The sequence below is a fragment of the Oryzias latipes genome, chromosome 18, assembly GCF_053564925.1.
Source record: "Oryzias latipes strain Hd-rR chromosome 18, Olatipes_Hd-rR_3.1".
NCBI classification, from domain to species: Eukaryota; Metazoa; Chordata; class Actinopteri; order Beloniformes; family Adrianichthyidae; genus Oryzias; species Oryzias latipes.
The window spans coordinates 22,660,969-22,687,166 of NC_136254.1; the positions used below are offsets into that span (position 1 = coordinate 22,660,969).

A 26,198-nucleotide genomic window follows, 5' to 3' on the forward strand; every position below is an offset into this window, starting at 1 on the left:
TTAATGTAGAATGATGAGCTCAAACAAAGAAACCATTGTTTCCCAATTTAAATGGGATTTTCAGATTAGTGTTGGGTCTAAAGTGGTTTTAAAGACCAAACTACGCTTTGTTGATTCAAAAAGTCAGACTGGTGTAGAATCTTGGTTCTAAATTCAACTGGAAAATGTGTCCAGGTCCGCGGAACTATTAGCAAATGTTTCAAGTGGGACTCGTTTTCGTGTTGCGCTGATTCCGGAAGTAGCTGTTGCAGGCGCTGCGGAGATGTCACAGCGCAGTAAATGAATGGATGCTGCGCTCGAAGCTCCAACGGGTCCATCTCTGTCCCTCCAGGATGACATGAGACGTCGCGGTCGTCGCTCCTCGTCGCCTTAAGTCCCGCCTCCCGCCGTTTCCGCTGCTGGTAGGATCAGACGGAAGGCGCCGGGTTAACTTGGCCTGCTTTGTCATCCAGTTATTTAGCATTCGACCTTTTCTTTTTGCTCGTAAAAGTCACCCTGAGATTTTTACAAGTCAGAAAAACACTCTGGTATTTTTAATTGTTACTACACTGAGCATTTAAAAGCAAAGTGATATTTGTAATGGGTTCCGTGTGTATGTTTTAAACATTCTCATTTCAGGATACCATAACCATGGCAACAAGGATGAAGCTGAAGCTGAAGACAGTGTTTGTGATGTACTTCATGGTCTCCCTGATGGGTCTCATCTATGCTCTTATGCAGCTTGGTGAGTGATGCATTCTCATCTTTCTGTGTCCCGTTTAGAGCAAAAATATCAACACCTCGTTACATTCCTATAATAAAGTATTTGTACGGGAGAAATGAATGGTTTAAACATATAAAAAACTAATTAGAGTACTGGCAAAACACTGAATATAGAATATTCATTTTTTCACATTCCCTTTCTAAAACTATTTTTTAAATAAAACCAGAATTCAAGCAGCTACTAATAGTGACACCAGTTCCCATATACCAGGCATGTCCAAAGTCCGGCCTGTGGGCCAAATGCGATCTGCATTCATATTTCTCCTGACCCACAGACTCCTTTCATAAGTCAATAATATGTGACCCCCAGCCTTTTCTACTAACTGTGCATGATTTCTTGATAGATTTTTAAGCTGTTGTAAACCTGTGGCAACTCTGTTGTGCAACTCTTCTGTCGCACATGTTTTTTTTTTGTTGAAAGAAAAATAATCGTTACCAATCACATTTATATGTGTACTAAATAAATAGTACTAGATAGTTCTAAATAAATAGGTTTTAGAATTTGCGACTGTACCGTCTTTCTGTTAAAGTTCATTAGTTTTCATACAAGGCAAATCAAAAGACACCCCTAATATTGCTAAAAACCCAATGGGAAGAGGATTTAGGCTTAAATATCACTGAGAAAGCCCTAGACAGAATATACTCTTCCTCAATTTGCTCACGTCACAGGATTACTCAATTTAAAATTGTACATAGACTCCATTGATCTAAAGCAAAACTTACAAAATTCATTCCAGATATTTATCCAATTTGTGATCGATGTAAACAATCAACGGCCACCAACTCTCATATGTTTTGGTCCTGTGTAAAATTAAGTTGCTTTTGCCATTCAATATTTAAAGTATTTTTAAGATGTTTTACAAAGGCCTATAAAACCTTCTGTAATTTCTGCAATATTTAGCGTAATCCCACAGGATCTTAATCTCAACCACAAAGCACAAAACATAATTATCTTTGGGACCTGAATTGCTAGGAAACCTATTCTTCTCAATTGGAAGGATCATTTTCCTCCAACTTTAAAGATGTGGATAAATGATCTCTTACATGGTTTGGTTTTGGAGAAAATTCGCTTCTCTGCTAGGGGGTTGTACACAAGATTTTTTTACCACTTGGAATCCCTTCTTAAATTATATAAAGGACTTAGATGTCTCTGCTGTTAGAATACTTAATGATTGACTTTATTTTGGAAATGTGCAATTGAGAGGTTTACTTCTTTTGAAAATGTATATTTTACAAAATATTTGTAGTATGAAAGAGTGGTGCAGTAAAGGGGAGGGCATGTGGGGATATGTCATACAAACTTAATCCTTGTACCCTCTGTTTAAATTTGAAATACCAATTAAAAAGACGGTGTAAAAAGGTTCAGTAGTTTTAGAAAATCTCTTCCAAAATTGACGTTCCATCTACGTCTCATAAAAATTACAAATTTATCCCAGGAACAGGTAGAGAGGCGGGGGGCGGGCCTTAGACTCACCGCTTATGATTCCAGACCATCAACAAACCAACAGCTGCTTCCTAATAAAACATAGTTGTCATCCATAAAATTATTATAGTTTATTGGGTTTACTGGATTTAAAGAAAAAGAAAAAATAGAAACGAGTCTGCATCAAAGTGAATTTGTTACGACAGACGGAAAAGTCTATTCAGGGTTGTGGGAAATGGACAAAAGATCAAAGGAAACATCACGCTCATAAAGAATAAAAATAATTAAAATAAATAATTAAATAACTATCCTGACAGTATTTTGAATCAATACAAGTACTAAATGATATGATATGTCGGCAAAAGCATTTTTTCTAACACACCTAGTGTTGCGGCTCCCTGTGCTTTCATCTCAGTGGGAAGCGGATCCAAATGGCTCTTTGAGAGGTCCAGGTTGCCGACCTCTGGGCTACGGTATGAAAATGTATCAGAACCTTTCGTCCTCTGTGTTGAGCAGGTCAGCGCTGCGATTGCACAGAACACATCATGGTGAAAGATCGCACCATATCCCGCCTGCAGGAGGAGCTTCACCACCTGAAAGATGTCATAAAGAATTCGGAGGCGACCAAACTACCCCCGAAGCAGCCAGCCAGAGGCCCCCCGCCCACCACCATCTTCGTCATCACTCCCACATATGCCAGGTAAGCCCCGCCTTTCCTGGTGTTTCGTGTCTTCAGCTAGCTCTGGGCTCTAGCGGCTCCTCTGATCTTATTGTAGGCTGGTGCAGAAAGCAGAGCTGACCCGCCTGTCGCAGACTTTCCTCCACGTCCCTCAGCTCCACTGGATCGTGGTGGAGGACTCGCCCCAGAAGACTCCTCTGGTCACCGATCTTCTGAAGAAGAGCGGCTTGGTCTACACCCACCTGCACGTGCCAACCGCCAAGGACCACAAACTCCAGGAGGTATAGGGCTGATCCTGTTTTCTCCAGGTCTTCAGGTTTGTTTCAGGTCCTACTCCTGTTTTGTTTTTGTTTTTCGGACAGGGAGACCCCAGCTGGCTGAAGCCCCGTGGCGTGCAGCAAAGAAATGAGGGGCTGCGGTGGCTGCGAGAGGACAGACGGGCTGAGGCGGGAGGGGACAACCTGCAGGGGGTGGTGTATTTTGCTGACGACGACAACACATACAGTCTGCAGGTGTTTGAAGAGGTGAGAAATGAGATGTTTAGCTGTTTCCAGAAACAGAAACTTGAAGGTTTGAGATTTTTCTGGTTTTGACTCAGATGAGGAGCACCCAGCGGGTGTCAGTCTGGCCGGTGGGGCTGGTTGGTGGGATGAAATACGAGAGGCCCGTGGTCGAAGGAGGAAAGGTACATTCACAAAAACAGTATTTTGGGCCTAAAGGTTCTTGTATTTTTGCAACTACTCACTGATTCCTTAACCCTTTAACACCGGAGATGTAGCCGGCAGAACCTGAATAACACACGCTCTTTGACATACCATAAATCTTCGACTGTTTACATCAGGGTTCTGCAACCTTGAATAATAATAGGAGCCATTTGGGTCTGTTTCTTACTGATCAAAACCTAGTAGGAGCCGCCCCTTTTAAAAAATGTCAGACTGCTTTGCTTGACGTTTCTCTTTTGGTATAAATAAATCAGATATATACAAAGAAAAAGCCTTTTCTCTAAATGTGAAATTGCGCTTTTACTGTTGAAGCGCGTATGACTTCCTTTCAAAATAAAAGACATCCTGTGCTACACAGGATCGTCCCATTGAAGTTAGCGTGCTCCCATGAAAAGGTTTTAAAGTCAAACATGGCATTTTTTCTTGTTATTTCTTAAATCTACTGCTGTTAACTTAAACATGAACATGACTTTATTGGTTTATGATTCAATAGAAATAGTGTAAAAATAATAGATTAACTCCCTTCTGTGTAGCTAGTAAATATTGTAGCGCAACGTAAAATGTGATCTTTAAACTCATAACATAAAAAGACCAATCGGACAAGATCAACTATGTTACTTAAGTTCTGTGCAAAATGGTAGATCACACAAGATCTCTTGAGTTTATGTAAACCTATCTAGTCTAAATTAAATCAATGCTAAGCTAACTAAATCATTTTTATTTCATTTTATCTTACTTCAGCCAAAGATTTGCATGTTGCAGACCCGCTGGTGTACGTGATCAATGTGAATCAGCTGATTCTGACGCAGAGTAAAGCTGTTCTTCCTATTGGCTTTTCACCGATATGCAACACATTAGCAACATTTCAAAATCCGCTGGAGTTACATTTATTGCATAAACTATGGAATGCTACATTTGCACCGGTCATGTGACGCGCTAAAAAGCAGATTCTTAAATGCTAGTTTAGCATATAGTTGTTCACACTGGAGTATCCCTACTCGACACCAGCTCATGTCCGCCACCTACAGTTGGAAGAGGCTTGGTGTGAAATGTCCAAATCCCACAAATCGTGTCTCCAGGCTTTTCCTTTCACAGCTCTATATCAAAGGCTTTGCGTCATGTAATTCCAGCTGGGCACAAACGGCAATTAATACGTTCTCCTTCATGATCAATTTTCAACGGTTGGCACTTCCGTGAATTCAAAGGCACGCCATCCATACGTCACTACCAAATCACAGTCTCTGACTGTTCAAAGTTCACCCGGTTTAACTGTCGACACATGTTCAGTTGCCACACGTTTTGTACGCAGAGTCTTAAAACGGACATAAAAACTTGCGTAGCGACACACGAATGTGAGAGATTTCAACGCGGAAGTTTACATAGACTTTTCATTGAATGTGGTTGCTTAAACACATGTTGCCAAGAGCCGTGTGAATGTTGCTGAAGAGTTACGGTGGTTGAAAGAAAAGCTAAAGCCCAGGTGTAACCATTTTTTATTCCTTTTTTTCTGTTTTTTGCTGAAGGTGGTTCGCTTTCACACCGGCTGGCGGCCCAACCGCCCCTTCCCCATAGACATGGCCAGCTTTGCTGTGTCCCTGAAGCTGGTTCTGGCCAACCCAGAGGCTTGTTTTGATGGAAACGCACCAATGGGACTCTTGGAAAGCAGCTTCCTTCAGGGTCTGGTTACGATAGATGAGCTGGAGCCTAAAGCCGACAACTGCACTAAAGTATTCCCTGTTTTTGTGTTACGACAATGACAGAGAACAGATGGAGAAGTTTGTCTTTTAAAGTTCTTTCTGATGTTGTGTTTGTGCTCTGTAGGTGCTGGTGTGGCACACACGGACCGAGAAGCCCAAGATGAAGAGAGAGGAGGCGCTGCAGGCACAGGGACTGGGTTCAGACCCGGCTCTGGAGGTCTGAAGAACACACCCAGACAGACCCACACCCATCCTCTGTTTTCAAATCTGTTACTCATCATTGTAAAGTGTTCTGGTCTGCCAGCTCTCTCTCTGGTTCAGGTCATAAATGTTAATGTGTGTGTGATAACTGTGTTGACAGGCTGTGTAAATGTCAGTACTGTTGGATTTGCTTTACTTCCTTCTCAACGCTGCAGTACTGTAAGTTACCTGAAGAGGGCGCCAGTTAAAGAATCTGAAGTCATCTTGTTCCTTTCAAATTCACCTTGTTCTTGGAGTTTGTAAAACCATTAACAATGCATGCCTGGCCATTTTGAAGGGTTTTTTAGTCCTTAATATTTATTTTTTACACAAAAATCCCTTCTCATGTCAGTATTGTTGGGCCGTCAAAGCAGCAGCAGCAGCAACAGAAATTGTTGCCTTGTTTCTCTGCAGTATTGAACTGCATCACTTCATGCTAAAACTTCACACTAATTAGGTTTTTTTCAGGAAAATAAATCCTTTTTGAATAGTGAATGATTATTTTATAGCTACACAGTAAAAGATTGTTTACATTTCAAATAGTTCCAGTGTGGATAACGTTAAAAACTGGAGAACGTCAAAACTAACGGCTGAAAGAGGCGATATGTGTGACGCCACTGATTGACTTGGACTGATTTTTAAAAAAAGCTTTCTGTTCATCTCAACCTGATTGGACATTGCCAAGCATAGACTTTTCCTAGAATGGGAAGATTGGAAAGAACACGCCCCCCCCATAAGGCCATTCTAGAGATAAGTAATTACAGCGCACTTGTCAATCAATAGGCAGTCTTCTCTCTTGAGCAAAGTTTAGATTTAAAGTATTTTTTAAAAATCTTTTTTTTATTGTCTTGATGCTGAATTTGATAAATCCAAAAATAGCTATTTTTGGATCTAGATTGTGTTTCTTTTTCACTAAGTTGGGCTGTTTTTACATTGGAGTGAATAAGAAAAAGTTGGATTCATATTTGACAAAATGTCCCAATTTGGTTTAAATCTCCCTTAAGCTGTTGGTACTTTTAGATTCTTTGCAAGCTGAGGCTGTAGCTGGAACAAGCTGCTGTTTAGGACACAGACAGCAGGAGCTTTGTCTGCTGTAGAGTAATCTGTGCCTCTGAGGACATTATCTCCATGTTCCTATGGTTATGTATTTATTGCTGTAATTATGTTCTGCACATTGTACAGCGTGATAATAAACCTATATCAGACATGCTCCGTGTCTGCTGTTGGATATCTGTTTAAAGTCTACTGCTCTTCACATTTGGACTCATTCAGACAGAGCCAGAGTTTTGGCCACAACATTGGTAACACTTTGCATGCAAAACTCAAATGTGCTGCACAGAGCAGCTTTATTATCTCCTGCACTTTGTTAGGTACATCATGCTAGTACTGGGTTGGACCCCCTTTTACCTTCAGAACTGCCTTAATCCTCTGTGGTATTGATTCAACAAGCGACTGGAAACATTCTTCTGAGAGTTTGGTCCATATTGACATGATAGCATCACGCAGAGCTGCTCATCCATGATGCCAATCTCCCGTCCCACCACATCCCAAAGGCGCTCTATTGGGTTGAGGCCATTTGAGTCCAGTGACCTCATTGTCATGTTCAAGAAACCAGCCTGAGAGGATTCCAGCTCTATGACATGGATCCTTATCCTGCAACAAGTAGTCATCAGAAGATGGTACACCGTGGCCATAAAGGTATGGACATGGTCAGCAACAATACTGAGGTAGGCTGTGATGATGGAACCATGCTCAATTGGTACTAAGTGGTCCAAAGTGAGCCAAGAAAACATCCTCCACACCATTACACCACCACCAGCCTGAACCATTGATACAAGGCAGGAGGGATCCATGCTTTCATGTTGTTGACGCCAAATCCGAATGTTGCAGCAGAAATGGAAACTCATCAGACCAGGCAACATTTTTTCAATCTTCTATTGTCCAGTTTTGGTCAGTCTGTGTGAATTGTAGCCTCCGTTTCCTGTTCTTAACTGACAGGAGTGACACCCTGTGTGGTTTTCTGCTGCTGTAGACCATCTGCCTCAAGGTTGGACGTGTTGTGCGTTCAGAGATGCTCTTCTGCAGAGCTCGGTTGAAACCAGTGGTTATTTGAGTTTCTGTTATCCTTCTATCAGCTGGAACCAGTCTGGCCGTTCTCCTCTGACCTCTGGCGTCAACAAGGCATTTCAGCCCACAGAACTGCCTCTCACTTGACATTTTCTCTTTTTCGGACCATTCTCTGTAAAAAAAAAAAAATCTCAGTAAATCATTCGTTTCTGAAATAGTCAGACATGCCCGTCTGGCATCAACAACCACGTTCATACCAGAAAAGGTTTAGGTTTAGTTATTGTTGGTGTGTGTTTTATAGTTGTAGGTCAGTATTCACGTGTTCATGTTTTCTCATTTAGAGTATTCCAAGGAAGGTGTTCATTAGCTTCCAAATCAAAGCCCTAAAATCCTCTTTAAAATGTGTTTCTATGGTTTATTTACATCATATTCAGGTTTTATTTCTCCTTTCAAAATTAAACTATTTCAAAATGTTTCTTTCAAAATGACATGAATTAATTAAGCTAATTAAAAATGATCAACTTTATGCCCTTTAAGAAGGTCAGATTTTGCTTCATTAGAATAGGATGCTTGTTTTTGTTTAGTTTGTCGCTGAATTTGAAACCCGACCAGCAGCACATCTGCGTCACATAAATGTGTCAGGCTGTGTTCGCCTAAAGCAGGTCGATGACTTCAGCTCATCATTTGTTTTCGATTTTTCATGCCCCGACTGACTTTCACGGACTCGATTTTCTGCAGACTCCATACATTATTCACCCCAGCTTGCCTGGGCTGGGCTGTAACCACGGTGACCCCCATCCAGCATCCGGTTTTCTCACTGCTACACCAACGTCAACACCTCCAGGTGTTTTACAGGCCTGTATGACTTAAAGCTGCTACGCCCTCTACGCTTGTTGACCCTACATGGCAGCAGAGGAGATGAACTACACACTCGCTGGAAATGAAGGAGGTGAGTAAGAAGAGCTGAAGTCAGTAGACGAGTATCACAGTGTCCCATCTTCTCATTCTGAACACAACTGTCGTCCAGACGAGCTGTGACTCTTCACCAACACTCAGTTTGATGTCTGTTTGTTTCTGTGGCTTCTGGTCTCTGTGTGTCATCACGCCCTGCGTGTGCGTGCATGCAGGAAGAGGCGTGCTGCTGCTCATCCCGACTTGAGGAAAGCTGCTGCTTTTGAGTATTACTCCACACACAGATCCTGGCGTTCGCTGTCCCACCCAAACCTTGTGGTTGCAGTTTCTGATCTGTGACGTGGAGGAGCTTTTTTCCAAAGTTCACTTTGATGTAATCAGCTGTTTTTTTTTATCTATATCTTTATTATTAAACATTATGTCTTTATTTAGAGCACTGTGTGAGACTGTAGAAAAGACAGATTAAAGGTCATAAGGCACTTGTAATGTTGCATTTATCTTTTCTGGTTCAAAGGTAACATCTCACATTTTAGTTTTTTTCAAATCTTTGCAGAGTCCCACTTCGGTCATCTTCTGATCGATTGTAAAAGCATAAATTACAATTATGTTGTTTTTAACCAGAATCAAGAAAACTGTCATTTTTTAGGACACAGTTTCTGCAGAGCGGCTGTAGGTCATTAGAAATTTACCGCAGAGTTATGTGTGTGGGGATGGGGGGGGGCATTACAGCCAGAGGTTCCCAAGATCCATCAAAGATTTGGTCCAGACATTAAGGAGAATGTTTTCACACTGGCTTGTGGAAGGAGTGTCCAACAGCAGGGATGCCCAGTTTAGTTTAGTCTGTTTAGTTTAGTTTAGCAATAAGCGAATTCTATGACTTTATGTTCTTTATGATTCATGATCATTACACATTCACCGGCATGAAGCCCATTGAGATGACTATTGTTGTAAATATTGGGCTATATAAATAAAATTGAATTGAAATTGAATTGGTCCAGAGTTGAATGTCACTTTACATGGCAGGTGTGAAATTAAGTAATTTTCAACTGAATTGAAGGGCGTTTCACTACAGTTTGAATGCAGGAGGACCACCAAGCTGACCAAACAGCTGAAGATAACCAAAGAAAGTCAGTGAGGTTAGCGCTATGACCTTTGCCTGAAATGTAAGTCACAAAATCTGCTTCGTCCTGTTTTTTGTTTTGTTTTTTTCTTTCTTTTATATTCTCTCTCAGAATAACTTCAGTTTGTACAACCGTCAAACAAACAGCTGCTGTCCTGCGTGACAATTCCAGACAGTTTCACCTGATTACCTGTGAAAGCCAACAGAAGTCAAATGTCTGGCATCCCCAGGGCTCTGAGCCAGCCAGAGGTTGAGGTAATGTGTAGACTTCTGAAACCTTTAACAAGCCAGTAAAGTTTACATCATTTAAAAAGGACTTTACTTTTAGTTTGAAATCTATGCTCCTTTTAAATCAACAAAATAAAAGTCTAAACAAATACCCTAGCAAAAATACAATTACTGAGCTGCAGGTTCATAATATAAAACCAAAAGAATGACAAAATGTTTAGCATGAAACAAACAAGTCTGTCCTTTTTTTCTTTGGCTTTTTTTTGTTTTTGCAAAAATAGATCCATCTGTAAAATCAACATTTCCACACAAATTTTATTCATTTTCTTTGGTTTCTTGCTTTATTTCAAGAAATCAAAGCAAAAAAAAGAAAAAGATTTAAAAAAAAGTGTTAAATCTTCATAACTTGTTTGAAAAATAAATAGAAAAAACAAAATATTATTTTCTTGTTTTGTTACTATCAGATAAAGCCAAACAGTTCTTGTTGCGTTTTACCAAAATATATTTATGTCTAATACATTTTTATGTGTTTTACGTATTCAAGTTATCTCTGAATTACTTATCTCGGGATTATGAGCTTCAGTCACTCACAAAGCAGGAAGAACATTAAAAAAAACAGAACAAAGGAGTGAGCAGAAAAATCACACAGGAAACTTTAGAAATGGGCTAAAAACTGAAAGATTCTGTCACGTTTTCCTGAACAGCTCAGATTTGAGGAACTAGAATTCTTACTGACGGCAGGTTCAGGCTCAATGGTCACAGATAACAGAAACACGCGCTGCAGGTGGAAATGTTTACCTGATGGCAGTTTTTTTTGCTTCCACCCTCTGATGAATGGACGTCTTTGTGTGAGCACAGAGGTTTTGTGTCACAGATTTAGTTGTACGACTTTTTCTGTGAGTTTTGTGCTCCAAAGCAGCGTGTGTGACGGTGTGTCTTCATGTGTATGGGTGTGTGTGACGGTGTGAAACTGTTTCTGTATGACTGTGTGAGACGGTGTGTGACTGTGTGTGACCATGTGTTTGGGATTATGTGAGACTGTGTGACTTGGTGTTTGTGTAACTATGTGTGACTACGACTGTAGTGAGTGTGTGACTTTCTTTGTGTGTTGAGACTGTGTGTGTCTGACTGTGTGAGACGGTCAGTGACTGTGTGTGTATGTGTGGTGAGGCTGTGTGTGAGTATAGTGAGTGAGTGTGTAACTTTGTGTATGTAACTTTGTGTGTGTGAGACTGTTTCTGTGCGACTGTGTGTGACCATGTGACTGTGTGTGTAACTGTGTGACTATGACTGTAGTGACTGTGTGAGACTGTGTGTGTGTGTGTGTGTGTGGTGAGAATGTGTGTGACTGTTGTGAGTGAGTGTGTAACTTTGTGTGTGTGAGACTGTTTCTGTGTGACTGTGTGAGACTGTGTGTGTGTGTGTGTGTGTGTGTGTGTGCGTGTGTGGGTGTGTGTGTGTGTGTGTGTGTGTGGTGAAACTGTGTGTGACTATAGTGAAAGTGTGTACCTTTGAGTGTGTAACTTTGTGTGTGTGAGACTGTTTCTGTGTGACTATGACTGTAGTGAGTGTGTGACTTTGTGTATATGTGATGAGACTGTGTGTGACCATGACTGTAGTGAGTGAGTGTGTAACTTTGAGTGTGTATGTGTGTGTGTGTGTTTGTGTTTAATGACAGGAGCGCAGGTTTGGGCAGGGCTGTGATGTCATGGCTTAGGGAAGTAGGCAGAGCTGCTCAGCTCTCAGTCATTTATTCATCCTGCACTCAGCAAGAGGACGCAGACCTAAAGCTAACAGAGACACCAGCAGCACTTCAGGTGAGACTAAGTATATTAAGAGTTGGAGTTAGATTATTAAAAAATAGAGTTTTAATTCGTAAAACATTTCTTTCCTCACCTCTATGTTTAGCTTTGCACAATTTCGCCAACTTTTGAAACTGTTTTTTGGGGTTAAAAAAAAGCTAAAACGTCTAAAAGTCCAAGTTAGTCATAAGTAAAAACCTTCTTTTAATGTAAATGTAGGTTTCTGTCAAAGAATCAGAATCAGCAGCAGGTGTTTGATCCTTTTTAGCTGCTGTAACACTTCAGATCAACATCTAAGTTTATGTTCATCTCTATTTTATTAAAAAATAAACATATTTAAGCTCCGTTTCTTTAGCTTCATTAGAAATGGATTATCAGTGAGATCATTGATTGGCAGTGGTCCATCCACCAGCAGCAGAGTTAAAGTCCAACTCTTTGTGTGCGCATCTGTATTTGCCTTTAACTGTCAGGACAGTGTATGTTTGCGTTTGACATCCAGTCGCCGTAACAACCTTGACCTCCAGCTTCAGCTGTGGTGGAGAGTACATCCAGACTCGTCCCATGATGATCACATGTGGCGGACTTCTTAACGTTTCTAAACTTTAGAAACCTGCTGCGAGATGATTAAACTGTGAGGTTTATGTAACTGCATTAATCCCTAATCTCTCCTGCCTCCTTTTCTGCCTCAGAAGGAAAATCGGTGGGAGAATCGAGCGGCAGAGGAAGAAAAAAAAAGAGATGACGATTGGAAAAAACTCCAGGAAGAGCTCGGTTCGAAGCTCCATCAGAGCCCCAAAGTTCCTAGACAAGTCCAGCGGCTTCTACGGTCGCCTGGATGAGCCTAAGACCACCACAGAGGAGGTGCCCGAGAATGAGGAGCAGAGCGTGGGAGACGGCGGCTGCATGGAGGAGGGAAAAAGAAGCAGCCCAACCGTCTCAGCTGCAGACGAAGAGATGGAGGCGTTTGACTTCTCAGATGACGAAGAGACCCTCCTGAGGAGGAAGCCCAGCCGCCTCAGCAGCAGGTGGAGAAGGAGCACCCGAAAGAAGGAGAAGGAGGAGGATCAATCGGAGAAGCCGGCGGAGGCCTCCGTCCAGGAGGACATCAGGGGGAAGATCGAGGCGGAGATTGAGGAAATGAGGAGGACAGAGGAGGAGAATGAGAAGGACAGGCTCGGGAAGGGGCCCGCACTTGTTCACTTCACGATTCGGGGAGACGCAGACGATCAAGTTCTGATCAGAGACAAGAAGAGGGTGCGAGAAGATGAGGAGGGAGATGAGGAGGAGAGGAAGATGAAGAGGGAGCAAGAAAAGGGGATGAAGGTGCTGAAGAGGAAAACAGCGAAGAATTATCGCAAGGTGAGATGCTGTCACTCACATTTCCATAAAACACTCGCTCCACCTTAACTTCCAGCTCCCTGAAGGTTATATAACCCGGTTAGTTCAACACAGGGCAAAGTCCTGCTTCATCACACTCCAACTCTTACACCTCAGGTCGTTGGTTACCATAGAAACGGATCATATCACCCTACTAATGTCAAGCTTTCACAGGGTCAAAGTACAGCTGCCACCGTGTCAGCACTTTTCCTTTACGTCACCTCCCAATGAGAAGCAGGAGGTGGAAGGAGATTCAAGGAGGACCCCTCACCCAAGATCTCCTCCTTCACCTGAAACCTGCATACCTGCGGCTCCTGTATCCCATCCTCTGAGCGGTGGAGTGAAACAGCTCCCTGCTGAACCAACACCGGCACAACATTCCAGCGCGGTTAATCAGCTCAGAGCCCAGAGATTAGAAAACAGCCTCACTGCACTGCAAAAACAACAGGCCCTTAAGAAATAAGTCCAAAATTCTTATTGGCAGATTTTCTTTAAATAACCAAATAAATTGCCAAGGGGGGTACAAAAAAATGGTCTTACCAAAAATCCTTATTTGAAAAAATGAATACAATTGCAAAATGAATACAATTATTTTTCTTGCTAGGCAGAGCATGAGAAAACTTTTTTCTTAACGATTCAGTTTTTGCAGTGTAGAGACTTGTGGACTGTCTTCCAGTTAGCTTGAGGAGTTATGTGTGAAGCCACGTTCACACCGCCCTCGCCAACAAACGTTCAAGCAACCGCTTCCAATTAAACGTCTACATGTATGCTAGTTTTGGGCTTCCGCCTTCAAAACTTTTGCATTCACGCGTCACATTGCAAGTTTCTATGGGTGTTTTCAGGCTCAATGTACAAAACGCGTGGTCATTGATCAGGGACTCGCATTTGGTAGGGATGTATGGATGCCGTCCCTTTTCATTCATGGAATTTCAACCGTTTCAAAATTGATGATGGAGGAGACATTGAGGATTGCGGGTTGTGCCCGGCCAGAATTCTATGACACCAAGTCTTTCATCGGAATAGAACTGTGAAAGAAAAAGTCTGGAGGAAGATTCACGAAAACCGAAAAACCAGAAGAGGAAGATTTGCTAGATGCTTCAGCGGATTTAGCGTAGTCTGGAACGGGCGTCAAGTGCCCGGCATAAGAGCCTACGCTACTCTCTGCTAATAAGGCAGGAAAGAGGGTTGGAAAAAGAGAAGCTTAGTATTACCGGGAATTTCCCCGGAACTGCCACTGCATCTGTGCTCCTGCAGAGACAATAGTGAGCTTGTGTCAGGCATGGAAATTATTTCCAGTAAACTCCAGCTTGAGTCTGACTCTCCTGTTTGTTTTGTCCAACAGATAGATTAGGAACAAGCGAATCACCTTGTGTTTTAAATTTAAACCAAGCATCTCTTCTTCTGCAAACACAAGCCTGCACTGCAAAGACAGGCGCCTTAGAAATAAGTCAAAAATTCTTACCCCATTGATTTTCTTCAAATGAGCAAAAGAAAAATCTGCTGACTGGGTAATAAAATGGTCTTATCAAGAATTCTCATTTTAAGGGGAAAAAACAAATTTTCTCAAACCAAGATTATTTTGCCATGGAAAACGTTTCTCAATATTTTTCTGACTATAACAGAGAAAAAGACAATTTGTCTTGAAACAAGGGTCTTTGTTATTTTTTTAAGATTCAGTTTGCTAACCCTCCACTTCCTCGTCCTCCCCTCAGGCCTTCGACCGGGCGCTTCGACGAGGCTGGGAGACCTTCGTCGCCAACCTCTACAGCGTCACGCTCACACCTATGTCGTCATCCTCCTCGCCCTCTCTGAAGAAGAAGAACCAGGATAGCTCAGTGTTAGCTGAGTTTCAGTAGATTTGGGTGAAGATGTGAACATTTTTAATCATAAAACACTGTAAAACCTGGGTTTTCCAGAGTTTTTTTTTTCTCTTTTTGCTGAACAATGAAGGATGTGATACTTTTTTCAGGTTTTAGTATCTACTCTGCAAGCAGCACACAAGGCTTGCTCATGGAAAAAGTTGAGTCTGAGTTCAGCAGCTTTTGGTTTTATTGTGAAGCCAATTTTCTAGGGTCTGATCCACTCCCGAGAGCGTTTGCTTCAAAGGATCTCTGCTTCGTTGTAGGACAGTGCGAGTGCAGAGGCGTGAGTTTTGAAGGCAATGACCGATCGGTGGATCTGGACATGATCACGTTTTTGGTGTTTTTTGGTGCCATTCTCAGTTGTTTGAGAAGAATGAACAGCAGGCAGTCAGTACAAAAATGTAACTCTGACCTACGCTTATTTTACACACCACTATAGTATTTATAGCTAAACTGCAAATGCATCTTCGTTTAAACCTGAAATAAACGCATTTTTCACTTTTGTGAACTCTTCTGATGTCGGTTTACTGACCGGCTCGGTTCACCTGTTTGTCCTGAAGAGATTCAAATGGAAAATACATTTATTTTCTGGTTACAGATTTAAACTGCTGGATGTTTCACTGTTTGCTGCCTGAAGGTTCGAATGTATTTAAAACTACTTAATCTTAACTTTAAATAAAATAAAAGTATGTGTTGAAAGAAAACATCATTTCATGTTTATTTTCCAAGTACTATATTCTTCATACTGTAAGTGTGGAGTGTAAAACTACATTCACACAGCCTTCTGCATTGCATGCTCAAGCAGCCACTTCCAACGTAAAGTCTAGGTAAATACTTGTTTTCCCGTTTTAGGCTTCCGCGTTTAAAACTCTCATGTTCATATATAGCTATAAAAGTCTTTACGCCGATTTCTGGGCTCTATACAAAATGGACGGCCATTGAACATGTGTTCCATACCAAACCAGGTCGAACTTTGACCAATCAGGGACACTGATGTTGTAGCGACGTATTGGTGTCGTTGGTGTCACCTTTTAATTTAATTTAACGGAAGTGCCAACTGTTTGTAATCTTCCCATATGTCCTCCAATAGTAGCCCCAGCGTTTATTTCAAATATTTGGCAGCCAGCCCAGTCTTTATTGGAGTAAGCCCACTACCGTAACACATTCATGATAATTTAGCTTTATTAAAAAGAATAGGAAGAATCTAGTAATAAGTGCAACATATGAACAAATATTCAGAAAACAATGGCACAAAAATATTCTAAAAAGTCAACTAAACTCTTTATTTTACTTCAAATCAATAAATTTTCTTCCTCATCTGTGTCGCTTTGAAACAACTCTTTTTTTATTGAACATTTGATGAATGCAATACTAGAATACATTTATCACAACACAATTTAAGAATAAAACATAGTTCTTAATACAAAACAACATTGTTTTGAGCTTTTGAATATATTAACTATTAGAACAAAATTTTAATTGATATAAATTTTTCTTTAAACAAACTGGCATTCAATAATAACCAAATAAAGCAACCACAGAAGTAAAAATAAGATTTTGAAACAACTCTCCCCTCACTTCTCAGTTGGAAATAGTGATACACACACACCTACGGTGCCCTCTCTTGGTTGTTAGTGAGAAATTAACCAACACATGACTTTATTTGGCACACCTGGCCAAATTATGGAAATAAAATGCAATTTATAATCTGAAAAATACTGTACTTTTTTTGGTTTTGTTTGAGTGTTCAAAAATTTAACTTCAGGTTACTGAAAAGGCCATAAATTGCCAAACTGATTTAATAAAAAAGATTTTTGTTTGCCCTAAACGCCAGTTTCTTCATTAATATTAAGCAACCATTTTACAGACATCACAAAGAACCTCAATTTAGGATAACATATACAATCTGTCCACATTTTGTAAAGTCAACATTTCACTTCTGTTCAGGTGCTTCCCTGCAGCAGGAGGAATGGTTAATAAAGCCAAGAAAAATACAATAAATTACAGCTTGTTTATCAAAGAGGTGAAGCTGCTAAATGCGCACCTTTTCACCTTTCAAACTAATAAACCACAATGACAACAAAAAATGTACTGGACTCTGGAATTCTTACTTCCATATCACCATTTATGGTCATAACTGCACCTTTTTTTGTTTGTATAGGCATTTCTTCAATTAATCATGCAGTTTTTGTACGACAATAAAGCTATTGAACTGCATAAAATATATTCTGCTAAAAATATTTATGTTGTTTTCAACCCTTGTCCTTACTTTTGTATGATGTCTTTTTAAAATAAAAAGGACTTATTTTTGTATAATTACTTTTGCTTTCTTTTTGTTTTGAACAACAGTTTTGATTAAATTCTTTAGAGTTCTGAGATAAAGTAATTTCAATTAATCCCACTCAACTAAATCCTCATTTTCTACCTTTAAATGTCAGTTTAAAAGTTAAAAAAAAATCCAACAGAACAGAAGATAGGGATTCAGAAAATCGAACTATTGATTTTAAGACACGACAATAAGTCCCTGATGAACTTAAAAAGCGAAAAGCGTGCAAGCTACTCATTTTAAAAATATATTTTTGTGTCTGCTTATTTTGACATTTTGTCGCCAGCCTGCGGTTGAAAATGGACTCGTCTCGCCAAACGGAAATGACGTTTTTATATTTGAAAAAATGGTTTAAGTTATATTTTCACAGAAAATACACTGATTGAATCATATGTAATGGATAACATTTTACATAGAATTTTAACTTATTATTATTTAGTTAAATTTAAATTGTGAATAGAACTCTTATTTTTGTTTTCTTGCTAGATGTTTTCCGGTGGGAGGAGTCTTTCGTCGCCCTATAAAAGCCAAAGGCAAACGCTTGTTCTTCCATTTCTTTCTGGGCTCTGTCAGAGGTAAGAATCTGATGACTTTTTTTTTTTTTTTTTTTTTTTTTAAATCACAGCTTGACGTTGTATTCTATTGTAATTTTGTTTGTTTAAAACATTTGACAGTATGTAAGCAGCACTGAAACAATCCGCAGTGAAATGCAGCCTAGGTGCTAGCTATACTAGGTTTTAAGCTAGCTTCCTTTTTTTAGCAGCCATCCGATTTGGAAAACTATCATTAACCATCTTCCAATAATCTTTTGCTATTCACTGGTAATAAAGTTATTGTAACAAACAGTAAGCTGTCTCTTAAAAATAAACCCAAGTATTTAATTGGAGTTAATGTGCAATTATCAACAATTTACGTTTAAACTTTCAGGCGCCGCTGCAAACATCGTCTCACAATGATGATAATTTCACAGACCTGTACTGAATGACTGTGATTGCACTCTATTATTCTGATGTGAGACGATTATTTTATGTTAAGAACTTTTTTTTTAAAGGCATGTGTAAGAAATTACCAACTTTCAGATCACGCTGCGTGGAGCAGTCACGTGGTAGCTGAGCAGAGACTGATGTGCTAGCATGCTAATGCTACATTTGGTCATTTTGATCTCTTCCAGAACATGAAAGACTTAAAAGGAACGCTAAAAAGGTACTATAATTTACCATAAATATCAGTTCCTACATTGACTTGTAGCTTCACGCTACAGTGATGTTACATTGAACTCTCTCACTGAAATCCCTTGAAGACACTTAATAACAAACACACTGAGTAGCATGAAGTTATCAAATATCACTTTTTTCTAATTTCTCAATAGTTGACTTGAGTTGTGAACTTTTTTCCAGCTCAGAAGAATCATGCAGGACCGTTTTCAAGGTAAAGGCTAGTGTTATTTATTTTTTAAACGTGTAATTGCTGTTGAGTCCTGAGCTCAGTGTGCTGCTGTGATGAGTTCCTGAACTCTCTCTTACTGAATCAGCTTTGAAGAAAGTCTCTTTACCAGATTCTGAGTGGCATATTGAGCCTAACAGCTTGCTAATTAGTTATTAAAGGTGTAATGATTCATTAAAAAAAAAAAACAGATTCATATTTGTGTTTAATACAAATCATAGTGGTTCATTTTTAACAACCATTGTCCTTAAATCGGTCAGGACATTTTGCCTAAAATTAAAACTGCGTGACTCGGATACCTGGGTACTGAACCGTGCAGGAAATGAAGTGTAAATAAATGAAGTAAAAAATCATTGTCGGATCCATTCACATTGTAGTTTAAAAGTCCCCCCCCCCCACGCACAAACACACATATTAATGTTACAAACCGAACACTATTCTACCACACTGGTCGTTTTGCTGCAATCTTGTTCATCCGCTCCAATATCTCCAAATATCAATATCATTAATTTTGAAACGATTGTATGGTATCGGTTGAGTCATAATGATTTCCCTCAGACAGATCGATCTGGTTGGATCATGTGAACAAATCTATTCGATTAATAGTTACACCTTTACTAAATTTTTCAAATGTGTTGCTTTTTTACTCTGGGAGTCTTTATAAATGGGGTTTTAGACACTAGGATTTCATGACTGACTTTAATATTGGACTGTCTCCCCCCCAGGTTGTAGCAGATCAACATCTCTTCCTCAAAGGGACCTGAACATTAAATGTAAGTCTTTTAAAAGGAATTGGCACGTCTTTTTAACTGCTGTGCAAATATGATGATTAAAATATTTGACAAGCATATGCCTGATCATAGTGATGTCATCCTTAAATCTGACTACCTCAACATTAGTTCAAGTTGTGTTTTAAGATGTTGCCCTGTATTAGAAGTTTCCTTTGTATCTTTTAGGTTGAAGATTTCCATGAAGCTGACATGTCTACCAGCAACATATCATGTGAGTTTATTTTAAATTTGACATTTAAAAGTTTTTTAAAGGTGTCTTTAAGGTTTGAAAGGATGAAATGGGTAAAACCCATCAAACATTTGGACGACTTTGTGTCCCATGGCAATTTGTCACCAAAGCCCTGATCAAACGGGAAACCTTCAACCGCAGCAGAAACGGCCTGGTTTGATCTAATGTGTGTGTCTTTTGCAGGACGACTGGGTCTGAAGTATTAAGTTGAGGTAATTTTTTTTTTCTCTTTAATTTCTAAAACACAAGGGGGTCAGGTGTGCATTTAAAGCAGTTTCAGTGATGATTAAACTTAGCTCACTTTGATCCCATGTGAAACGACACAAACATCTGAGCAACTGCATCAGCTAGAACGTCTCGCTGCTTCAAATTGTATGACAGGAAAAAAAACCTTTTGCTTCATTGATTCCTTTTGTTCTTTGCAGATGCTTCAGCTGATTCCAGCTCAAACAGATGCGATGCAGATGAGGTTAGACTTGACAATCTCTAAAATGTTAGTGTTGGTCTAAATATAGGACTTCCACCTCCGAACATGCAGAGAAGCTTCTGTTGGGGTAGCAGAGTTCAGCTCTTGTCCTTGTTGGAGGACCTTGTTATCCCCTCGACACTAGAATCTATTTCAAATGTGGAAAAAATAAATCATCAAAGCTTCTTGTAGTTAAAGTTCTCAAACATTTCTTATATTTAGACCAACACAGTTGCTGCTGATTTTCAGCCTTCTGGAAATGATGAGATAATTTGGAATCTCGTTCGTCTGAACTGCTGTTGAGAACTTTAATTTCTGATACCGTGAAGTTATCTTCATACGACACAATGCCGCGTGTTGCTGAGCTTGAGGCTAACCATCGTTTGGTTTCAGGACCTTCTCTGTTGACGCTCCATCGCCCGCTGGACTGCAAATCCAGGTGAGCTGCTGATCAGTTTGTGCCCTTTTTGTCTCTGTCCAGTTTATTTATGATGACACTCGCACGCGTCTTACGCCATGTGTTGACGCCAGACCTGAAAAGGTGAACCCACTGGTGTTGCCATGGCAATAAGGGGATGACTCGTTGGGGTTACCAACAGTCTGAATGGAAACTTGGACATTTGCGTTCAGCTTCAGATGGTGTTGGAGTTTAAATCTCGCATGTTTAAACTATTTCCTGTATTTTAGGTGGAGTTTATCTGATGTGGGGATGGAGCTGCTTTAGGGAGGAACAACTTTGTCGAGCAAGGTTGGTAGGTTGTTTTATTTTTGAGAGCTTGTGGCCACTGATTCTCAGAAAGGATGAAGTTTACTTATACCGCCCCAGTCTGAAAGTTCATGACTGATTGGTATCCCCTCTGATCTGCATTGTTAATTAAAGAGAACCTCTAAAAAAGCTTGCTGCCTTCTCATGCTGCTGTCGTGTTGACTCTGCAGGTCAATAACACCAGGACATCTTTATCTGTCAGCTGACTACAGTTCAAGGCGACGTCACACTCCTGAAGCATTGACGGGTAAATAAAATGCCAGCCAAGTTTCTGGGATTGTGAAGATGATGTGCTCTGGTGTGCAGTTGGAAGGTTCAGGCCTTTGCTTCAAGGCAGCGTCCCTCTCCTGTTGACCCAGTCTGGCACCGAGAACCCTCCCCCCAGGTGTAAGGTGGTCTGCTGGGCTCTGATGGAGAGGGAGGTCACACTTGAAATAACTGAAGATGAAAATCTGATCACAGCCCAGAAACTATAAAGGCTCAAATTGTTTTTCTGTTTTTTGTTTTTTAATTCAGTAATGAGTGAAAGGTCTTTGTCTTCAACAGGAGAAGCTTCTGTTCAACCAACTCCACGATGGTGAGTTTCTGTTGACCCTGGAGAGATTTCTGGAGATGTTTGCAGACGTGATGAGTTCCTATTACCGCCCCAGTCTGAGAATTCATGACTGATTGGTTAACCCCTCTGATCTTTGTAGGGAAATGAACTGTTTAAAATGTAAACGAATGATAAACACAAATGGCTGAATTTGTTATTTGTCTTTTTAGGCTGGATGGTCTGTGGTGCCTTTTTGAAGAATGAAGTTTTGTTTTTTAAACTTTGAACATTTAATAAAAAAATGTGTGCAACTTGACATGACTTGTCAAAATTTGTGAACATTAACCAGGTTTTTCTGTTGGTAAACATACAACTTAATCTGATAAGAACTAAATATAACAAAACAAATGACACAACTGGAATGGGATTTTAGTAAGGAGAAATTTCAAATGGTGAAGCATGACTGGAAAGTATTTGGGATGACCTCAGAGCAAGCAGAGACCCCCCCTCACCCCGACACTGGCGGTCAAGGCTGGACTGAATCAGAGCCAGAACTGGGAGGGCTGGCGAAAGGTCGGTTGTGGTGAGTGTCTATGTGGCAGTATGACCACAAAGGATTGCACTCGGTTGGACAAACTGATTAAGAGGTGCATCTGTGATCGGGAGGAGGGCTTGGACTCTGGGATCTGTGCTGCAGAAGAGGATGATGGCCTTGACTCAGAGCATCCTGGACAATCCCAGACACCCCTTGCACAACACTGTCTGGTCAGAGGAGCGCAGAGTAATGGGCTCCTTTCACTGCACTGCATGATGGAGTACTTTAAGAACTAATTTGTCCCTACAGCTATCAGGCTGTTTAATGAACTGATTCTGTGAACTTTTTTACTGGTGTGTGTGGTTTGCTACTGGACACCTGAATTTCTCCTTTGGGAGATTAAAGTTTCTGTCTGGAATGTGGATAAAATACCAACTTAAAAGGGGGAATTTGGCTGAAAGTAAAGCATGTTAGCTATGATGTACCTGCAGATGAGGTAGATCTCCTTCACCTTTACCATCTATGCATTCCAAGCAAACATTAAAATTAATCCTAATGTGATGTATGCCAATCTGAATAGGTTTCCTAGGCCATCTTGGATGGGTTACATTTTATAGGCACATTCCATTTTAATGCTTGAAATCAAACTAGACATTCAGCTCAAAGCAAGAACTCCAAATCAGCGCAGTATTAATGGCAACATTTATTTAAACAATTGCACAAAAAAACTCCTAAAAACAGCTCTGATCTGGTTTCAGTCTTTAGTGAAGATCCGTGCAGCGATGTCGTCTACCAGCCAGTCCACCCCAGCCAGAAGGTTTTCTCCTGTTATTGCACTGCAGCCAATGACGCACCAGTGGTGGGTTTTGATCTCATCCAGGGCCAGTGCCTGCAGGAGAACATCAGGTGGTCAAATCCAAAACATTAACGCTCAATGAAGACCTTAGAGGCTTACCTCTCGTATCGCTTCTTTAGATAAAGCACCGGGTAAGTCTTGTTTATTTGTAAACACCAGCAACGTGGCTCCTGCTAACCTCTGCAGGGGCGTTAAATCAAAAATATTACATTAGAGACGCACTCCCATCACCTTTTGATCTATTGTACAAACATCCTTTTGTGATTATTTTGCCGTTTTTAGCCAAAATTGAAAAACCGATGTCATAGGACATAGTTTCTATAAAAGAACATGTTAAAAACCCCAGTTTCATTGCAGTGGGTCTTTACCTCCTCCAGCAGGAGGGTTCTCAGCTCCTGCTTGCAATCGTCTAGTCGGAGTCTGTCTGCGCTGTCCACCACCCACACCAGCCCATCCGTGCTCTCAAAATAGTTCCTCCAGTAGGAGCGCAGTGACTTCTGACCGCCCACATCCCAGATGTTCAATTTAAACCTGGGAGAAAGTGACAGACAACGTTATAGAAAGTTAAAATATTCAAATTTAAGTTTTACGGTTCACAAAGGCTGTTTTAGAACATGTTGTACATTTACGGTGAATTGCAGCTGGTATTTTAGTTTTTCAGTAGAACACATTTTAAACCAAAATACTGTCAAATGAATTAATCTGACCTCAAAACGTGATCAATCGCCCAATCCTCCCCCTTGAAAGCAGACATCTAAGTCTTCAATCATTGGGGGTTTTTTTTTTTCAGGAATGCTTCCTATTTTTATTTATTTGTTTATCTCTATGAAATATTCAGATTTAAGTCTTAAGAAAAACAACATCCCAAGTAAACACAAATTGTTTGTTAGGAGAGTTTATACCAAGGGGCTGCAACCCGCAGCTCCAGAGCCACGTGTGACTCTTTCACCCCTCCATTGGGTAAGCAAAAATAAAAGCTTTTCATTTTAAAAGGTTGCTGTAAAGTAATTAGATGTCAGTTAGCACAACCAGATTTAAGGTGCACCAAATTAGACAGATTTAATTTTAATTTTTGAACAAATTCAAGGATTTTAAGGGAGCCTTATAGTTAAAATTAAGGAGGTAAAGGTAACGTAATCTGCTCTAATTTGATTTTGTTAGTTAGATTTACAAATTTCTGGCTGAGATGCAACACAAGTGCTCAAGACTAACAAGAAAACAGCGTTAAAAGTGTTTAAAATCAACATTTCAATGTTTACGCTTAATAATTTTTTGTATAAAGCTAATAAAAAAATTTATAACAAGAAAAAAATCTAAATATATAAACTATTATATCTAAAAAAAAAACATCTCTGTATATAAAAACTATGCCTAAAATGTATATATTTGGTCTCCTACCCCCTGTGCTCCAGAGTCTTGATGTTAAAGCCCAGGGTGGGGGAGATGGTGCTGACGTCTTCACCGTTAAATTTCTTCAGAATGGTGGTTTTTCCAGCGTTGTCCAGACCTCTGCACGCCCCCATTAATGACAATAACTAGTACAGCAAAGCTCCGATAATGCAACATTATTAGTTTAATGTGTTAGCCCGTCATGCGTTTGTTTAAACTTAATTACATTACATGTATCGTGGTTTGTAAACAGAAAACATCCGTTTGGCTAGGAAAGGCTAACTCACTGTAGTGTAGCCCAGCTAAACCGTTACAAGAAGGATACAGCATCAGGAGTCTAACCTCGCGCTCTTTTTGCTTCATCTTCTTCAAAATCGTCATCAACCCCATTTCTAACCGAAAATAAAATATATGTAAATATAAATGTACACAAAAGGGGCTTTGATTATGTTATGCGTAGCTTTCATGTGCAGCATCACAATCCAGGAAGAGTTTGCTGTCCCAGTTCCGCCCAACACAGCATTTGATTTGTTGATTCCTTTGATTGGTTGTTGTGGAATCCCGGAGACGAAGACGATTGGTCTACCGCGAGTTGTGGGCGTGTTGATGTTTGGAGGCGTTTCTTGTGTGATCGGTAGGTTTTGGCGCCGCCAAGTGGCTGTAGTGGGTATGAATCAAATTGGCTCAAAAGTTGAGACATTTTTGACTCGTCCCATTTCAAACGTTATTTGATCTATTGAAAAAGTGCTGCCAGTGGTTTTTTAATTGTGATTTTTCCGTTTTTAGCAAAAAAAAAAAAAAAACTCTGAAAAAATAAAAAACGGTGTTGTTTTTACATACTAGTAAAATAAAGCTATCATGTCTCAATGCAAATTGTATTTTCCAAGATCAATATGATCAATTTACGTCATTTTGAAACAAGTTTACAATGGTATAGGTCAATTGAACCCTTGTGCTATCCTAGGCACTTTGGGAGTTGGGTCATCTAGACCCACTAGACAGTGCTCTGAACCTTTTTTCTTCAATGATTTGTGATCTTCACTGGTGTCCATGGATTACATGAAATCTTTCCACCTTTATCCACCTTTATCATGGTACGGAGAAGACGTCAGTGGTCATCTTGACCCCATAGGATAGCACAAGGGTTAAAAAACAACTTGCCTCAGACAGATGGATCTGGTTGGATTGTAGGAATATAAATCGATATATCAATTAAGTTGATTAATTGTTAAACCCCTACCACAGAAACTGAAATAGCCGGGCTCACCTCGACATAACACTGTTGTTTCTTTGACCAAACAACCATAGACATTCATTACAGTGTCTTTTTTGTACAGCAGCACCACCTAGTTGGCTGAAAAACAACCATATATGTACATATATATATATATATATATATATATATATATATATATATATATTATATATATATATATATATATATATATATATATATATATATATATATATATATATATATATATATATATATATATATATATATATATGAACAAACTGTTACCATAACAAACAAACAAAAAACCATCTCACATTTTATTTCTCCTTTGCTCTGACTTTAATTTTGATATATATATATATATGGTTAAAAACACCAACTCTCTCATATTGAAAAGAGGACACCTTGAAGCTGCATGTGCAATATTTCACACTCAAAATGTTTAACATCAAGTGGAATTTAAGAACTACCTGGGATTGCCTGAACCTCAATACCCTGTTTAACCCAGGAGCATTTCAAAGTATAAAGCCCTAAAAAATTAGCTCTGTTGCACGCCCCACACCTGCATTATGCGCACAAATTCCCTAAATAAATACAGGCGGTCATTTTTAGAAATTTCATGTATAAAAAATAGAAGTTGGATGTTACTTTGGCAGTTTACAAGTAGGAGGAACCCATCTATTCTTTTAAAAACTTGCTAATTCCTCTTTAGGGTCACAGGGTTGAAGTGGCCT

General features: G+C 39.9%; 3 protein-coding genes, 1 long non-coding RNA gene and 5 other non-coding genes across 12 annotated transcripts; 8 read left to right on the forward strand and 1 right to left on the reverse strand.

Moving 5' to 3' along the window:
* Window positions 1-176: 176 nt before the first annotated feature.
* On the forward strand, window positions 177-6,732 carry b3gat3 (beta-1,3-glucuronyltransferase 3 (glucuronosyltransferase I)). Of its 3 annotated transcripts, none has more exons than XM_011487285.4 (8): window positions 177-401; window positions 619-724; window positions 2,702-2,885; window positions 2,962-3,145; window positions 3,227-3,388; window positions 3,463-3,549; window positions 5,110-5,313; window positions 5,408-6,732. In XM_011487285.4, exons 2-8 carry the CDS (start codon window positions 631-633, stop codon window positions 5,504-5,506), a joined length of 1,014 nt encoding a protein of 337 aa, XP_011485587.1. In that variant the 5' UTR covers window positions 177-401; window positions 619-630; the 3' UTR covers window positions 5,507-6,732. The 3 variants fall into 3 exon arrangements, with proteins under 3 accessions (XP_011485587.1, XP_011485588.1, NP_001098297.1); XM_011487286.4 differs by having other exon boundaries at window positions 229-527; NM_001104827.1 differs by lacking the exon at window positions 177-401 and having other exon boundaries at window positions 643-724; window positions 5,107-5,313; window positions 5,408-5,506.
* A 4,800-nt stretch (window positions 6,733-11,532) lies between these two features.
* Window positions 11,533-15,595, forward strand: sb:cb1058 (uncharacterized). Its single transcript, XM_004079694.4, has 3 exons — window positions 11,533-11,667; window positions 12,342-13,011; window positions 14,742-15,595. Exons 2-3 carry the CDS (start codon window positions 12,391-12,393, stop codon window positions 14,883-14,885), a joined length of 765 nt encoding a protein of 254 aa, XP_004079742.1. The 5' UTR covers window positions 11,533-11,667; window positions 12,342-12,390; the 3' UTR covers window positions 14,886-15,595.
* Window positions 15,596-17,702: 2,107 nt separating this feature from the next.
* LOC105356393 (uncharacterized) lies at window positions 17,703-21,763 on the forward strand. Of its 2 annotated transcripts, none has more exons than XR_910564.3 (12): window positions 17,703-17,792; window positions 18,389-18,420; window positions 18,615-18,645; window positions 19,386-19,433; window positions 19,617-19,662; window positions 19,864-19,892; window positions 20,106-20,149; window positions 20,540-20,585; window positions 20,834-20,894; window positions 21,083-21,159; window positions 21,459-21,489; window positions 21,678-21,763. It is a non-coding gene; the product is annotated as an uncharacterized LOC105356393 (long non-coding RNA). The 2 variants fall into 2 exon arrangements; XR_013650978.1 differs by having other exon boundaries at window positions 17,772-17,792; window positions 18,587-18,645.
* Window positions 19,955-20,019, forward strand: LOC111946356 (small nucleolar RNA SNORD29). Its single transcript, XR_002872036.1, has one exon. It is a non-coding gene; the product is annotated as a small nucleolar RNA SNORD29 (small nucleolar RNA).
* Window positions 20,402-20,470, forward strand: LOC111946357 (small nucleolar RNA SNORD30). Its single transcript, XR_002872037.1, has one exon. It is a non-coding gene; the product is annotated as a small nucleolar RNA SNORD30 (small nucleolar RNA).
* Window positions 20,630-20,755, forward strand: LOC111946360 (small nucleolar RNA SNORD22). Its single transcript, XR_002872040.1, has one exon. It is a non-coding gene; the product is annotated as a small nucleolar RNA SNORD22 (small nucleolar RNA).
* Window positions 20,938-21,013, forward strand: LOC111946358 (small nucleolar RNA SNORD31). The gene has a single exon (XR_002872038.1). It is a non-coding gene; the product is annotated as a small nucleolar RNA SNORD31 (small nucleolar RNA).
* Window positions 21,532-21,604, forward strand: LOC111946359 (small nucleolar RNA SNORD31). The gene has a single exon (XR_002872039.1). It is a non-coding gene; the product is annotated as a small nucleolar RNA SNORD31 (small nucleolar RNA).
* A 904-nt stretch (window positions 21,764-22,667) lies between the features above and the next one.
* arl2 (ADP-ribosylation factor-like 2) lies at window positions 22,668-24,748 on the reverse strand. The gene is made up of 5 exons (XM_004079693.5): window positions 24,553-24,748; window positions 24,237-24,347; window positions 23,207-23,369; window positions 22,938-23,018; window positions 22,668-22,871 (listed from the first exon to the last, which is right to left on the reverse strand). Exons 1-5 carry the CDS (start codon window positions 24,615-24,617, stop codon window positions 22,737-22,739), a joined length of 555 nt encoding a protein of 184 aa, XP_004079741.1. The 5' UTR covers window positions 24,618-24,748; the 3' UTR covers window positions 22,668-22,736.
* Window positions 24,749-26,198: the final 1,450 nt, after the last annotated feature.

Excerpts from the sequence above, each read along its gene's own strand:
- b3gat3 (XM_011487285.4), top strand. The coding sequence starts at position 631 with ATGGCAACAAGGATGAAGCTGAAGCTGAAGACAGTGTTTGTGATGTAC. Across the intron at positions 2,886-2,961 it reads ATCACTCCCACATATGCCAG|GCTGGTGCAGAAAGCAGAGC; the intron begins GTAAGCCCCGCC and ends ATCTTATTGTAG. Across the intron at positions 3,146-3,226 it reads AGGACCACAAACTCCAGGAG|GGAGACCCCAGCTGGCTGAA; the intron begins GTATAGGGCTGA and ends TTTTTCGGACAG.
- sb:cb1058 (XM_004079694.4), top strand. The coding sequence starts at position 12,391 with ATGACGATTGGAAAAAACTCCAGGAAGAGCTCGGTTCGAAGCTCCATC. Across the intron at positions 13,012-14,741 it reads CAGCGAAGAATTATCGCAAG|GCCTTCGACCGGGCGCTTCG; the intron begins GTGAGATGCTGT and ends TCCTCCCCTCAG.
- arl2 (XM_004079693.5), bottom strand. The coding sequence starts at position 24,617 with ATGGGGTTGATGACGATTTTGAAGAAGATGAAGCAAAAAGAGCGCGAG. Across the intron at positions 23,370-24,236 it reads AAGACTCTGGAGCACAGGGG|GTTTAAATTGAACATCTGGG; the intron begins GTAGGAGACCAA and ends ACTTTCTCCCAG. Across the intron at positions 23,019-23,206 it reads GAACCCTCCTGCTGGAGGAG|AGGTTAGCAGGAGCCACGTT; the intron begins GTAAAGACCCAC and ends ACGCCCCTGCAG.